The 16,575-nt window shown below is 43.2% G+C and overlaps 1 protein-coding gene across 1 annotated transcript; it reads right to left on the reverse strand.

The window, feature by feature from the left end:
- Window positions 1-1,875: 1,875 nt before the first annotated feature.
- Window positions 1,876-13,117, reverse strand: CAMLG (calcium modulating ligand). Its single transcript, XM_004609871.2, has 4 exons — window positions 12,814-13,117; window positions 10,286-10,746; window positions 6,918-6,983; window positions 1,876-3,531 (listed from the first exon to the last, which is right to left on the reverse strand). Exons 1-4 carry the CDS (start codon window positions 13,100-13,102, stop codon window positions 3,340-3,342), a joined length of 1,008 nt encoding a protein of 335 aa, XP_004609928.2. The 5' UTR covers window positions 13,103-13,117; the 3' UTR covers window positions 1,876-3,339.
- Between the last annotated feature and the right edge of the window lie 3,458 nt (window positions 13,118-16,575).

Consider the following 16,575-nt stretch of genomic DNA (forward strand, 5'->3'; position numbering starts at 1 on the left):
CTTGTCTTGCATGCAGCCCACCTAGGTTTGATTCCTGGCATCCCATACAGTCCCCCAAGCACCTCCAGGAGTAACCCTTGAGTATCACCAAGTATGGCTTTATGAATTTATTGTTCATTTGAGGGGAGACTGGGGGAGTGCACACCCAGAGGTGCTCAGGGGACTATTGAGTTGTGCGAGGATTCAAACCAATGTTGGCCAAAGGCAAGGAAAGCTCCTTGGTAGGTCAGTACTCCCTGGCTCCTTAGTTCATTTTAACTGATACATTTGTTTTACTCAGATATAACTTATAAATTGTTACCATTCTGAGGCCTTTCGGTGTGGTGCCCAGAGGACCAAGTGGTACTAAGATCATACCTGGGCCTCCTGCATGCCAAGCATGCACTCTAGCTCCGTGAGCCTCCTCACTGCCCCACAGGGCTTTGGTTTTGGCTTTTCTCCCCTAATGAAACAGCAATGGGGCCTGGGAGATAGCTCAAAGGAATGGGTTAGAGGTTAGAACCCATCATGGACTGAGCACTGCCTAAACTGCAAGCAAGTGTAGCCCCAAAACAAAACAAAAGTGAAATTGGAGAAATTGGTGATAGAAATAAACACTTGTGAAGGGATGGCTGTTGAAACAATGTATGACTGAAAGCCAGTCATGGACAACTTTGTAACTTTGAGATTTTATGAAATGTGTAACCTGAGGGGCTGGAGAGACAAACAGCTTACCCACCTTCATTCCCCAGCATCCCATATGGTCTCCTGAGTACGGCTAGGAGTGATTTCTAAATGCAGAGCCAAGAGCAACCCCTAAGCATTGTCAGCTGTGGCCTCAAAAAAAAATAGATTTTGATTCTAATTAACCCAGTTCTGACTATCTCCTAACCCTCTACTATTTTAGTAGCAATCAAGAAGCCATTTACAAAATTAATCTGACTGAAAAGTTACTGGGTAAAGTAGTCTAAGATGTAACCTCTAAACAATCATCTTGCTGATCTACTTTTAACTCACACATTTCAAATTCCAAAAATTTCTACATAATTATTTTAACAGAACAATAGGAAGTTTCTATTTCCTTTTTTTTGCTTTTTGGGTCACACCAGGCGATGCACAGGGGCTACTCCTGGCTCTGCACTCAGGAATTACCCCTAGCGGTGCTCAGGGGACCATATGGGATGCTGGGAATTGAACCGGGGTCGGCTCCATGCAAGGCAAATGCTCTACCCGCTGTGCTATTGCTCCAGCCCCTCTATTTCCTTTTTGATATTAAATTGTTCAGTAAACTTCAGCAAGCACTCAGGGAGAGGCTAGTCAGCTAAAGAGAAAAAGTGGCACCCAGACCAAAAATAATAAATTTTGTTAATTGAATTAAATACTTATAAAAAAATTTATTGGCATTCTTTTCTACCCTCATCACAATCTGTGGGGTACATGCTTTTTCTCTCATTACTCTCCTTTCATTTTTTTAAATAAAATTATCTTACTTCAGCTGGAATCTTTTGTTGGCCAGGAGATTTTTCTCTCATTGACTCTCCTTTCATTTTTTTTAAATAAAATTATCTTACTTCAGCTGGAATCTTTTGTTGGCCAGGAGATTTTGTTGGCCAGGCACTTGCATGTGCGCTGAAAGGAGTTAGATTGTCAGCATCACATGAGTGATTCCCTAAGGGTGATCCCTGAGCACACAGGACAGAAAGTCATGTTCACACCGATGCATTTTGGTCCCCAAACTTAAGTAATAATAAAATTTGTGAACTGAATTAAAACTTTGCATGTGTCCACAGATTAAACGTGGTGGCCTTCTTTTTGCAAACACTAAGAAACAAAAGAATTTAATGTGAGTCATTGAAGATAAGTGTGTTATTCAAAGGGGTAAATTAACAAATCCCAGAACTCTTTCCAATCTTTTGATACCAGATTCATTATGGACTCAGAAAACCAGTATGAAAGTCAGAAGTTATTATACTTATTCTCCACAATTTTGGTTCAAAATAAAATGACAAAAATCAAGATTTTTGTGACTATTAAATAAAAGTACATATGCTTTTAATGTCACAAGGATTAACCAAATAAAAAGGATACCATACAAAAACCTATAAGGATATGTAACACCAAGGACATAAAACTTATGCTTCATATGTTTTAAGGAAACACGTCCAAATATGAGTGTTTATTTCAACAGGTTTTTATAGTTACTTGTCTGCATACCTAAGTATTTCAAATCCCACTTTTATGTCTAATCATTCTATTCTAGATGCTTATAAAATATACTTGTTAAAATTTTTAACTCAAAAGTGAAAATACCAATTCTGCGTTTGGTAATTAGAAAACTCCACAAACAAGATAAAATAAAGGGCCCGAGAGAGAGCTCATTGGGCGGAAGTGCATGTTTTGCATCGAGGAGGCCCAGATTTGATCCCCAGCACTACGTGGTCCCACAAGCACCACCAAGAGTGACTCCTGCTCAAGAAGCCAAGAGGAGGGCCAGAGTTATAGTATAGTGGGTAGGGCATTTGTCTTGCACACGGCTGAGCCGGGTTTGATACCCAGCATCCCATATGGTCCCCTGAGCAACACCAGTTACTGAGTGCAGAGACAGGAGTAACCCAGGAGCATTGCCAGGTGTGACCCAAAAAGCCAAAAAGAAAAAAAATAATAAAGCCAAGAATAGTCTCTGCACACTGCTTAGGTGTGGCTCCAAAACAAAAATAAAGATCTCAATATAGATCCTCTAATTTCACAAAAATGAATATTAATCATTTTTTCATTAAATACTTCAACTACAGTAAAAATTAAGACAAGGAAACAAAATTGCCTATCTTATTCAGCCCTTGTAAGTTAGAATGTGCAGACTTGTTTATATACAAGTTTCTCTCATTATAAGATAGCTCAATTTCTTAGCATAAAACAACAAATATTCAAGATGCTGTCCTTGATGGCTGAGACCATGCTCGTCTGCTCTCCTTAAATGTACAAGCTCAGCCCCTAAACAAGAATTACAAATTGAAGCAAGTATGAAAGGTCAAGTGGGGCTAGGAATTCCAACTAAACAAGAAAAAGCTCAATTAATGGCACTGGTATCAATACAGAGGAACCCTCCTAAATCAGGGAACCTGCCACTGATCAAGTCGTTTTACAACTTCTATTAAGTAAAGGTTTAAATATGAAGGTGTAAACCAATCTGCCTCCTTTAGAGACACTTCAGAAAAAGACTGGGGTTTTTAATGGGTTTCTTTTGTTGTTTTTATTTTTGGCAGTGCCAGGGATGAAGCCTGGGGCCTCACAGAGGGAAGGCAAATGCTCCACACTGAGCCTTATCCCCGCCCTGTTAGCTGCTTCGGAATTCCGCAGGTGTCACGGCACCTCTGAGCCCCAATAATCAAGCAGTTCGTGACAAAAGATAAAAGTGAAAAAGTAGACACAGAGATCTGTGAAAACTTCGCCCATTTTGCTATAGGTATCCATGGAACGATTGATCACTTCGGCAGGAATTCCAGATAACAGCAGTGCAGCTGTGAGTACTGTTGTCTTTACCTTCTTTTCTCCCTGTAAAAGAGAAAAATTTAAATAAGTCTCACAGCTTTTAGAAGAGTACTCAAGCTCTAGAAAAAAACTTCATCAGTTCTGCTATTTTTGCCTAACTGATCTCAAAACTATTAAATTTCAAAATATCAATCTATAATGAAAATGTTTATAGACAGTAAAATAAAAATACCATTCTTGCTACAGAAGGTTCAAACTATACTGGACAGAGAGTACAGGGGTTAAGGCACTTGCCTTATAAGTGGCCGACCCTGGTTCGATCCCCAGCAACAAGACATTTGGTCCTGGGCACTACCAACGGTTATTTCTGAGCACAAAACCAGAAACAGTTCCTAAAGCACTGCTGGGTATTAACCACCCCCACAAAAGGGGAAAAAAAAAGACAGAATTTTTCTTTTGATTTATTTGGTATCAAATTCAATTACTTGGTCCAAAAATTTAAGAAATACAAAAAGATGGGCCCAAGAGATAGGACAGGGGTTAAGGCACTTGTCTTATATATAAAAAGCCTTATATAAAGTAATATAAGGGAAATCAAAGTCTAAATGCACAAAAATATTCATAAGAAAATTCTTAGCTGCTCCCATCATAATAACCCAAAATTGGATACCACCAAGATGCCCATCAACAGGAGGAAATTAAATAAATGAATATATTCCTACAATAGGATGATATTTCACAGGAAAAAGAGAAATGAAACTTTTTTACCATTTAACAATGAGAATGTATCTCAAAATATTAAGCAGGAGTGCATAGCCCATCTAGAACTGAGCTGCATAATTTTTCTTTTACTGTATAGAAGAATTACACAACTCAGGTCGCATGAAAGTCTAGACAGTCTTTTAATGTATAAAAAACTCACGACCCTGGAAATTGTACTCTTAGCTTTTTCCCCTCTGAAGAAGCCCAGATACTGGGTTTTTTTTTTTGTTTTTTTTTTTTTGCTTTTTGGGTCACACCTGGTGTTGCACAGGGGTTCCTCCTGGTTCTGCACTCAGGAATTACTCCTGCCAGTGCTCAGGGAACCATATGGGATGCTGGGAATTAAACCCGGGTCAGTCGCATGCAAGGCAAACGCCCTACCCGCTGTACTATCTCTCCAGCCCCCAGATACTGTTTTTAACATGCATATTATTCTCTAGCCAAACATATTTCTCAAAGCAAATTTCTCCAAATAAAACCATTTTATTTCAAATATTAAAAAAAAAAAAATCAGCAGTGGGCCAGAGAGACAGCTCACTGGGCTGGAATGTATGCCCCCATTGCAGTGTGGGCTGCCTGGCCAGGAGCAACTCCAGAGCACTAAAAGGGAAATATACCTTAGCACCTCTGGATGTGCAACCCACTCCCACAAAGAAAAAAAGGGGGGAAAATCATACCCATACACAATAAACACAATAAAAGAGGCCTTGTATAAAAGGTATACACTGGGGGCTGGAGCGATAGCACAGCAGGTAGGGCGTATGCCTTGCACGCGGCCGACCCAGGTTCGATTCCCAGCATCCCTTATGGTCTCCTAAGCACCACCAGGAGTAATTCCTGAGTGCATGAGCCAGGAGTGACCCCTGTGCATCACCAGGTGTGACCCAAAAAGAATAAGTAAATAAATAAATAAATAAACGTATACACTGAGATGAGGAACGTAGCCTGGTGGAAAAGCACAACCATCACATGTATGAGGCCCTGGGTTTAATTCCCAGCATTGTAAATAAATAAATAAATAAAAGGTAGAAAAAAACATTCTCATTTATATGTGCCCAAAACAGGCACATCTGCAATTGGAAAGAAAATCGGGCCTTCAAGGTTTATGTGCTGAGGCTACCTGGAAAGAGGCAAAGTTGTAACAGAAATGCTCAAAAATCTTGAAAGGACTTATTGTTTACAAGTCATTCAAACTTATTGAAATGCTACACTGAAGTTTGAGCAGCAGGAGCTGGAGCAATAGTATAGTGGGTAGGGCATCTGCCTTGCACGCAGCTAGCCCAGGTCGTCATCCCATGTGGTCTCCTGAGCACCACCAGGGTAATCCTTTAGTGCAGAGCCAGGAGTAATCCCCTGATCATGGCCAGGTGTGTCCCAAATGCCAATCTAGGGCATCCCATAAGGTCCCCCACAAAACCCTCCAGGAGTGAGCCATGAGCCCAGAGCCAGCAGTCAGCCCTGAATACCACCAGATGGGGGCCTTGCCCACCATTGGAAAAAAAAAAAAGTTTGAGTAATACTATCTGAAATTCTAACCTAAGGTAAAAAATACAGAACTATACACAATGACTTTAATGACATGTAAGCGGCAATGGGTGTGATACACTGATGTCTACAACTGCATGGAGCTGATGTGCCTAAAAAAAGCAGCACTGAAAGTATACAGAACTAAATACACAATGAAAGTAAAATCTAGGATCTCGGTGGTAAGCACCAAAGTTACTTCACAATTCTTTCAACTTTTCTGTACATTGAACTATTTTTGCGGGGGCTGGGGAGACCGCTCAAAGGCTGGAATGCATGCTTCGCTTGTGGGAGGCCCAGGTCCAATTCCCAGCACTGGATGGTCCCCAAGCACTGTGGGAGCAATCCCTGAATAACGTGCCAGGAGCAGCAACCGAGCAGAGCAGGTGTGGTCCAAAAACAAAAATATAAAACAGAATAGTCTTGAAAAAAATAGCCTGGCAGGGATCAGGGTTTACTCCAGGCTCTGCACTCAGAGATCACTCCTGGCCGACTCTGGGGAACATATGCGTTGCCAGGGGTTGAACCCGGATCAGTTGTGTACAGGCAAGCACCTTACTCACTATATCTCTCTGGCCCTGACTTTCTTAACTACATACCATTGAAACTCTACTGTCTCTTATTGCTCCGGTAACAGGAATAAACCCAGGCTTGAGTGTGCACAGGACACACACTGCCCTTGTGCAGCAGCTCCCTCCCTGCCAGGAGGTTTCCCCCAATCTAGCATGTTCCAATGTTTTTATAAAATAATATGCTACAGCAATATCCAGTGGCTATTAAAAAAAAGTTTCTCGGGTCACAGCAACAGTACAGAGAGTAGGCTGTTTGCCTTGCACGCAGCGACCAGAGTTCAATCCCCCTCATCCCACATGGTCCCCCATGCAACACCAAGAGTAATTCCTGAGTGCAGAGCCAGGAGGAAGCCCTGAGCATCATCAGGTGTGGAACAAAGAGCAAAAGAAAAGTTTCTCGTTATTAAATTTCTGAACTGAATCACTGCAAACAGAAACAAATATTTGAGTATCACTAACGGTGGGCCAAGCATATTTGAGAAGTCTGGACTCAGACCAGAATGTCAGTAATTATTTAAAGGTTCTTAAAATAATCAACTTATTAATCAACACATTTACATCAAAATAACTTAAAAATAAACTCCTATTTACCTTGGGAAAATATTTGTATAGTCCCATGTACGCAAGTTGTAATGTAAGAAATGGCGCAAAGATGGACTGTAAAGAAAAGAAATAAAATTACATCGTGTCCAATATAATCATTCAAATCACAATAAATGAAGCTAATAACAGCTATAAAATTCCAAGTACAAAATTGCATCATTTAACTTTAGTGGCTAAAAGTCGACAGGTAAGAATATAAAAGAATTCAATCATGTTATATTTTAACCTTAAGTCATGTTTCTCACATCAAATCACATTCTTATTTGACTTTGTCCTTTGGGATCACACCCAGTGGCACTTGACAGCGGTTTTGGTAGTGTTCAAGGAACCATACAGTGCCGGGGATCAAATCCAGGCTACATCACACACTCAACACACATACTCCAGCTCTTTAAGCTCTCTCTCTCTCAGGCCCCCGAAAGAGGCTGAGTTCATTTTTGGTTTTGAGGGGACCATGCAGTGCTGGGGATTGAACTGGGGGAAAGAGATGTAATGCATGCCCTGTAAGCCATATTCCCAGCCCAAATCACATTTTTTTTTTCTTTTCTTGTCACACCCGGAGGTGCTTGGGTAACTCCTGGCTTTGCATTCAGGAATCACTCCTGGCAGTGCTCAGGGGACCTTATGAAATGCTAGGAATTGAACCCGGGTCAGGTCAGCTGCGTGCAAGGCAAACGCCCTGACTGCTGTGCATCACTCCAGTCCCCAAGTCATATTTTTTTTACTGTCCAAAAACATGTCCTCTCACATAAAAACATGTTTTAGGGCCAAAGAGAGACAGCACAGGGAATAAGGTATGTGTTCTGCACACGGCCAACTCTTATTCCATCCCTAGCACCTTATATGACCCCCTGAGCACCACCAGAAGTGACCCTGAGCAGAGTCCAGAGTAAGCCCTGAACATGACTGGATGTGGCCCATCCTCCCAAAAAATTATTTTTAATTTAAAGTACTCTGTGATGCAAAAACACTTCTTTTTAATTTTGTTTTTGGGCCACACCCGGTAGCACTCAGGGCTTACTCAATGGCTCTGCACTCAAGGATCACTCGTGGCAGGCTCAGGGAACCATATGGGCATCAAACTCAGGCCGGCCATTGTACAAGGGCCCTCCCCACTGTACTACTGCTCAGGATCCTTAATACAAAAATATTCTGGGACTGGAGAGGTAGTAGAGGGTGTAAGACACTTGCATTGCATGTGGTCAAAACCAGTTTGCTCCCTGGCACAGCACATGTTCCCCTGAGCATTGATAGGAGTAAGCACAGTCAGGGATGTCCCTCCCCACACATATATACCCAAAGTACTATGGAGTGACATGTATAATAAATAGTACATGATACAGAAACAGATCTCTCATTTGAAGGTACTTAACAAACAATTCAAAGTATACTTAAAAAGGACTAGTAACCAAAGTAGATATCATATATTCTTCATACTTTAAGGAATTAACTCCTATGGTTACATCTTTGGTCATCATACGGTTATTCTTTTTTTTAACTACAGATCAATTTAAAAAATCAGGGAATGAAGAAGGAAACACTACTAGATGGAAGTATAATGAGAGCAGTAAAAAAAAATAACAAAGTTAAAAACCTAATAAAGAAAATTTTGAAAGTTCACATAGAAACAAGCCATGAAAGTAGCACATACATTTAATAGCAAAATAACAAATCTTTCCAACTTTCTCCTTGAAACATTCGCACAGGCACTGGGGATACACCACAGGGGTCCTGGCACTCGTCTTGCATGTCACCGGTTCTGGTTCAATCCTCCAGCCTGTCACTCTCAGCACTGTCAGGACCAGTCCCCAAGCACCACAGGGTGCACTCTGGTCTCCCACCCATATAGATGAAACATTTATAAAAAATAGGTTTGAAAAATGTTCTTGCTTAATAACATAAACTTTAATGACCTGCTTTTTTATTTTAAATGTGCCCAGTACATGGTAGGAATCCTTCACTTTGTTTTTTGAGGGGGGCCCAGGCTCGGGGCACTCCTGGGGTGGCTCAGGGTTATATGCGGTTCCTGCTGCATACAAAGCAAGCATCTTACCTGCTTGCTGTACTATCTGCGGCCCGAGGTCTTCTCACAATGCCTACTGAGGGCCAGGGATATAGTTTATCAAGCTGGAATGCAAGTGCTTTGGTTTGTTGTTGTTTATAGACACACCCAGTGGTGCTCTGGGATTACCCCTGGCTCTGCACTCAGGGATTACTCCTGACAGGGCTTGGGGTACCACAACATGGGCTCTGCAGTGCTGGAGATCAGAGCCAGGTTGGCCACATGCAAGGCAAGGGCCTTACCCACTATACTATCATTCTGGTCTTGATTGTACATTTGGCATGCAGAAGCCTCTGATCTCCAAGTTCTAGGAGGAGCCCCTATGCGTAGACCCACATGGTTTCGAACCAAGAAAGAAAAAAAAAAAATCTACTGAATGAGAATATATCAAAGAACCAATGAATTGTGAGTTAATAATTTACTGCATGCCTTCACAATAAAAATGGACTGTCATAGTAAGACATTATAAAGTGGCAAAATGGGGGCCAAAGCGTTTACCCTGCATGCAACCACCCCAGATGATTTGATCCCCGTAATTCCTGACTGCAGAGCCAGGAGTAATAGGAGTAATGCCTGAGCATCACCGGTTGTGACCCAAAAAGTCTATCTATCTATCTATCTATATATATATATAAATAAATATACATATATATATACACACACATATATGTGTGTGTGTCTGTGTGTATATGTGTATGCATATATATATATGTGTACATAATATATGTGTCTGTGTGTGTATATATTTTAAATTTTTTTAAATAAAATGGCAAAACATATCTGAACCACAAAAAATGTCAACATGTATCAAAAGAAAACATTTTGGGGTTGGAGTGATAGCATAGCAGGTAGGGCATTTGCCTGGCACTCGGCCAACCCAGGTTCGAATCCCAGCATCCCATATGGTCCCCCAGCACCACCAGGAGTAATTCCTGAGTGCAGAGCCAGGAGTAACCCCTGTGCATCACTGGGTGTGACCCCCCCAAAAAAAAATTTCAAGAAGCTCAGAAATACATTATATTATTTAATAATATAATTAATAATGTAGGATTCTCCAGTGACCAAAAGTAAATGTGAGATTACACACACACATCTGGGAGGATGGTACCCCTAGAACAAAGTATGCCTGGGTTCTGTATTTATTTGGACCACCTTGCTCTATAACTAAAGTAAAATTCATAACACACTGCCAAACAGGCATGCGAATTTGGCAAGTATTAACACTGGCAATGAATCCTATGGATTGAAAGTGCTTCTTATTAAAACCATTTGCAGTATCCATTATGCTTCTTACCAAATATTTGCAGACAAAGGCTCTGACTCCGAGGGCAAGCAGAGCACATCCCACCAACCTAAATATTCGAAAAGAGTCAAATTCTTCCGATGCGTTTCCATCCTCTTGACTGGGTTTTTCACTGATCAGCTGTTTCCTTAGCTTCATTGCTTCCTCAAATCTGGAGAGATACTGTTCGAGGCCGTGGCGCGAACCCCTCTGGCCAGCATCAGCCGTCAGTTCCCCTCTGCCGCGCTGCCGCAGCTCCAGGTTGATATCGTTACTGCACTCAGGAGGTTTCATCAACGAATCCAGTTTATCTCCCAGCGGAGTTCCCATCACCTCGGCCACTCCACTCTGCTGCTCTGGAGTGCCTGTACTCACCGAATCGCCCAGCACTACCCGCTTGGAAACAGAAGGAATGTTGAGGGAGCTGAGTTTATCGATGTCCTGTGACTTTGAATTTATTTGACTTTCTTCTTCTGAGAAAAGAAATTAGGTGGTCTTATTGTATAGCATCCTGTCAGACCTTTCATGTTAATAGCCAAAACGTGCTGCAACAGCTAAACCATGTATGTCTACATCGAAAAACTGACTCTGCAGAAAACATGACCTACTTTCTTCCCCTATCTACACCTTCAAAATTGACTACCCAGAAATATCCCTGCAGAAACTAAAATGCAAACTTCGGGGACAAAGGAAATATTTAGTAGACAAAGTAGAAAGATAATCAGGGATGTAGCAAGCTTCCATGGGTAATATGTCCCAGAAGTATGAACTGTATTGCCTGCTCCCATTTACTTCGCTAAAAATGTTCAATTATTAAACCCTTTTAAAAATCTATTTTAATATCAGATTACTGCAGACAGAATCCCATCAGCATAGGGTGTGGCATATGCAACAGTTCCGGTTTATGTAATTCTTCTAGTATAGCCAGGAAGCCATTAATTGTAATAGTAGGTGCTTAAGTTGCATTAGAATGGTGTTTTGATTTAAAAATTAAACAGAAGGGTCAGAGAAATAGTATAGCAAGTAAGGTGCCTGCCTTGCACCTGGCCAAACAAGGTTCTGTCCCTGGCATCACAGAGGGTCCCCTGAGCACTGACAAGAGCTAGGAAACCCTGAGTACCACTGGGTGTGGCCTCAAAACAAAACAAAACAAAAGCCTTTAAAAGACACCAGGGTTTTTTTTTTGGTTTTTTTTTTTTTTGCTTTTTGGGTCACACCTGGCAATGCACAGGGGTTACTCCTGGCTCTGCACTCAGGAATTACCCCTGGCTGCGCTCAGGAGACCATATGGGATGCTGGGATTCGAACCCGGGTCGGCCGCGTGCAAGGCAAACGCCCTACCCGCTGTGCTATCGCTCCAGCCCCACACCAGTTGTTTTTTTTTTTTTAAAAAAGACATCAGTTTTCAAAGCAAAAGAACAAAGGGCGGAATGTATCCAAGAGAGATAAATAAAAACTGTGAGAAAGAATAAACGTCCTGGTTTTAATCATTATGGGAAGAAATGTCTTTTTGAAAGGGGAACCACACCCAACCCCTGCAGTGCTCAGGACTCTCTCCTGGCTCTGTGTTCAGGAATGACTTCTAAAGGGGTCAGTGGGAATAAATGTGGTGCAGGGGACCTAACCAAGTCAGTGCAAGGCGAGTGCCTTACAAGCCCTACCATCTCTTTGACCCAAGAAATACATCTTTTAACTACTTTTTTAGACTTTAAAATAATGGTTACCTAGTTTCAATCTGGAAATCTGTGGCAGGCCTATCAAGTTCAAAGCTATATGTCGAAGCTGTATGTTACAGAAGGCACAGAGATCTAAGAAACTTGCATCCAGTGACTTAAGGCAAGATTCCATGGAAACCTGGGAGGCACCAGCACATACTAAGTGTTCAATGAACTCACCAAAATTGTGCCTGGGGGAGAAATGAGGCACTCCTCTTAGGGTTAAACACAGTTCCTGACATCAATCTCAGGACACTGGGACTTCCGGACCTATGCAACGTCCCACTTGTTGGGTCTGTAAAGAATGTCCACTCCTATACTTTTCACCGGAGGCTACTGACCACAGATACTAGATACTAAGGTAAGAAGGCCTGAGCCACGTATCCAGAACTAGGGGACAGTTCAACTGAAGACAAGTGCATGTGAGCGATTATTATAGCAAAAAAGAGGGCGACATCAGGGAACGCAGTGGACAGGACAGCGTTCGGAATGGAGAGAAAGGGCGCGATCTTCCCGAGGGGCACAACAGGCTGCACCTGCACGCGAGGCCAGGAGGTGGGGAAGGAAAGGGGGGGCTGTGATACGGGAGGAGCGCGGCTGAGGGACCCAGCGGCGGGAGTAAAAAGACCCCAGGGCGCAACACCGGGAAAACCGAGGGCAGCCAGTGGCACGGTCTGGAGGGGAAGGAGTGGGAACTCGGAGCATCACCGAGGAGCCAGGTTCAAGTCAGAGCAGGGATGGGCAGCGGGGTGGGGCTGGGGCCACGAGGGATGATTCTGCAGGCTCAAAGCGGTGGCGGGAGGGAGGGGAAGCAGGGGCGCTCACCCGCGGGCCTGTGGAAGCCCATGATCCGGTTGATGCGCTGCTCCGAGTTCATCAGCAGTTTTCTCCGCCGCAGCTCAGCGCGACGCTGGGAAGCCGACAGACCCGAGCCCGCCGGGGCCCCCAGCCGCTCCGCGTTGTCGGGAGGGGCGGTCATCGACTCCATCTCCCGCACAGTGGAGGATTGCGGCCACCGCGACGCCCACGACTTGAGGCTCTGCCGCTGGACTCCCGTCCCCGCTCCGCCCCTAAGCCCACCCACAAAGCGGAGCCAGGGCCGCGACGTGAGCATGCGCGCCGCCCGCACAGGCACGGGAGCGAAGCCGGTGGCACCATCTTGAGTGAGGGCGGCGGGGCTGCGTTGGTCCCAGCGTGCCTCCAGACGCCCTCCCTGTTCGTTTCTCTTGACGCTGGACTGCGTGCAGTGGAGACGAAGGAAAGCAGCACCCGGCCTGACAAGATTAAGATCTGGCGGGCGGGGCAGAAACTGGCTCGTAGGTGCGGTGCCAGGAAGCAAAATGGAGGCCTAGCGGCAGTCGCCTGTTTCCAGTTAACGTCAGTGCTACGTCACTCGGCGCGCGACACCGGGGAGACTGGCAGATGCGACCCGTTCTCGGCGCTTGCTTTTCATGACTCAACTGCAAATCTGCGGGCGATGTTCTGCTGGCTTGTTCCAGGTTTTGCCCCTTCAGTTCCCCAAAGAATATTTAAAATTACTACCCCCTCCCAACACTTCTCCCAACAAGTTTTCTAATCTGCTTCATAATCGACTGGCATAATAAAGGTAGTATATATAAATATTCGCCTGAGTTACCGTCTGGCATGAGAAATGTACTGTTTTTAAATATGTATATACATATATATACATAAATATGTATATATACATATATATTTAAAAATTGAATCACAGTGAGGTATACTGTTATAGAGTTTTTCATGTTGGGTTTCAGCCATACAGTGTTCCAACACCCGTGATTTTATTTTTATTTTTTGGATTTTGGGCCACATTCGGGGATGCCCAGGGATTTACTCCTGGTAAAAAAAAAAAAAAACGGGATTTACTCATGGTCGAACCCACGTCGGCTGAGTGCACGACAAGAGCCCTATCCGCTGTACTATCACTCCGGCCCCAATAAATATTTATTTTATTTTTTAATAACATGTACTGAAGTGATGCAGATAAGGCGGAAGCTGTGGCGGCAGGTCTTTGTTCCTTCGCAATTCCCAGGTTCTTCAATATTTTAAAGAACGAAAATATTGAATAATAAAGATGCTCAGACTCAAGAGTTGGAAAGTAGAAAAGTTTATTGGAAAGTAGAAGAGAAAAGAAAAGCTCCCCAAATGGATATTAAGTGGCCACAAGCCTGAGCTCAGCTGCGGACTGAGACACACACAGACAACTTTAAGGTTTTTTTGGTGTTGTTTTTTGCTTTTTGGATCACACCCCGCGATGCACAGGGGTTTCTTCCTGGCTCTGCACTCAGGAATTACTCCTGGCGGTGCTCAGGGGACCATATGGGATGCTAGGAATCGAACCCCGGTTGGCCGCATGCAAGGCAAACGCCCTACCCGCTGTGCTATTGCTCCAGCCCCAACTTTAAGGTTTTCTTCAACCATCAAAACACATACAAGGGACTCCGCGCTGAGGGTCTGCAAGCTGGGACCGCTCCCTGGGCTTGAAACCCCGATAGCCTTCAGGGAGTGGGATTTTAGTCCTATACCTTCCGGCTATGCCGTCTTGCCTACTAGCCTGGGAGCATGCTTGTGTGTCTGGGTGCCCTCTGCCAGGTGCATTCTCACGGCCTTAAGCAAGCAAGGGAGGTACAAGAGCAAAACAGAGTGGTTGACACATCTTGTTACATTTTATCTGGGGTCAGATGTCTGGGCGTTTATGTCCATGGCCTTGGGATCTGGCATGTTTTTCCTACGAGGTTGTAAACTCATGACCCTGAGGTACAAAATGGAATCTGGCTTTCTGTCTCCCTGGCAGGGGAAACTGAGGCTTCCTCTCTTAATACTACAATGAGCGAGGCCCTTGCTTTGCACATGGCTAACCTGGGTCTGATCCCTGATATCCATCGGTCTCCTGAGCTTACCAGGAATAAGCCCTGAGCACTGTCAGGTGTGATCCCAAAAATCGCACCCTCCATAAATTAATAATAATGAAAATATACTTAATTTTATGATTGATTTATTATTGGCCACCCCCTGTGATGCTCAGGGCATATTCCTAGTGAGGCTCTGTGGACCATTCGGGTCAGTCTAACCCTGGTCAGCTGCGTGTAAGGCAAGTTCCCTACCCACTGTATTATCTTTCCAGCCATTAAAAATGTACTTAATGTTTTTTAAAAAATTTTCCTTTATACTTTATATAAACACGAGTTTAAAAAGTTGTTCACGATGATTTGTTAGTCAGTATTCCAACACCAATCCCACTACCATTACATCTTCTCTTCCAGCATTGTCTCCTATTTTCCCAACCACCTCTTAAGCCTGCCCCTGTTGCAGGTCCTCAATTTAAATTATATTGTTTGTTATAAATATCAATGATCAACAAATGTTTCCTGAGAAGAAAGTTAGTGAAGATTGGTATATCTCACAATGGAGCCATAAAGTATTTGTATGATATTACTAAAATGTTACAGATTAAGCCTTCTGTATTTTTGTTAATCAAGATTGGTTACCTTCTACATTAAATCCCATCCAGTCTGGTTGCCTTCTACATTAAATCCCATTCAATCTGGTGTGCTACTCTTGGTTTAATTACTATTGTAGAGTTTGAGAACATGCACTCCAGAAAATCCAAAATTTTCATGGGGTGATACAGCTGGAGTTAAATTTTTAACTGGGTGGTGGCTTTGGGGCATGTGTGTGACTGTCAGGGCTACTAAAAGTACAGGGAGATGGGGAGAGGTAGCCCATCCCCGACTTCGTGAAAGCCTGGAGATTTCAGAAATGTACTTAATTTAAAAGAAGTGTTTGTGGCTTGAGTAATAGTACAGCTTGCAGGGCATTTCAGGTTACCCAGGTTCTATTCCCAGCACCACATATGATCCCCTGATCCCCACGGAGAGTGACTCAGGAGCAACAATGTATATGACCCAAAAACAAAATCAAAAACAGTATTTATTATAAAAGGCATCCTGTAGAATAAACAAAACGTATTACATTCCATGCAAGACAGTAGATTGGAGGAGATGGAGCAGTGCTCAAGGATCACTCCTGACTGGTCTGGGAGGACTATTTGTGCCACTAGCGATCAAACCATGGCAGGCAGTGCTGTTCACCCACTGCAATCTCTCCGGTCCTACAAGGTAAAAATCTTGAAGACAATATGCAGTGAAGCCTGGCAGAGCACAAATTATAGAATTCAATTTCCATGGTAAAGGCAGAAGAGACATCTTTAGAAATAAACAAAATATAAATGGGATTTGTGATTCACTGATGAGTGATAGAAAACACAGGGTTTCTTATGAGGGGAATAAAATGTTCTAAAAATAGACTTGTGGTTATTTTAGCCTATTCCAGTAAAAATACTGAAAACCATGTTAATTTACAATGGAAATGAATGCCTTCTATGTGATACTTATCATAGCTGTTGAAAACAAGAAAAAATTCTGTGTATGACTCTCACTTGATGTTTGTTGTTGTTGCACTTCATGGGTTTGTGAGCACAACCCATGGTGCTCAGGGTAACTCCTGACTGGGCTCAGGCCTTCTGGGGTGCCAGAGATCACTGCACGCGAGAAAAGCTCCCTGCCTGCT

This window comes from Sorex araneus, chromosome 6 (assembly GCF_027595985.1).
Source record: "Sorex araneus isolate mSorAra2 chromosome 6, mSorAra2.pri, whole genome shotgun sequence".
In the NCBI taxonomy this organism is placed as follows: Eukaryota; Metazoa; Chordata; class Mammalia; order Eulipotyphla; family Soricidae; genus Sorex; species Sorex araneus.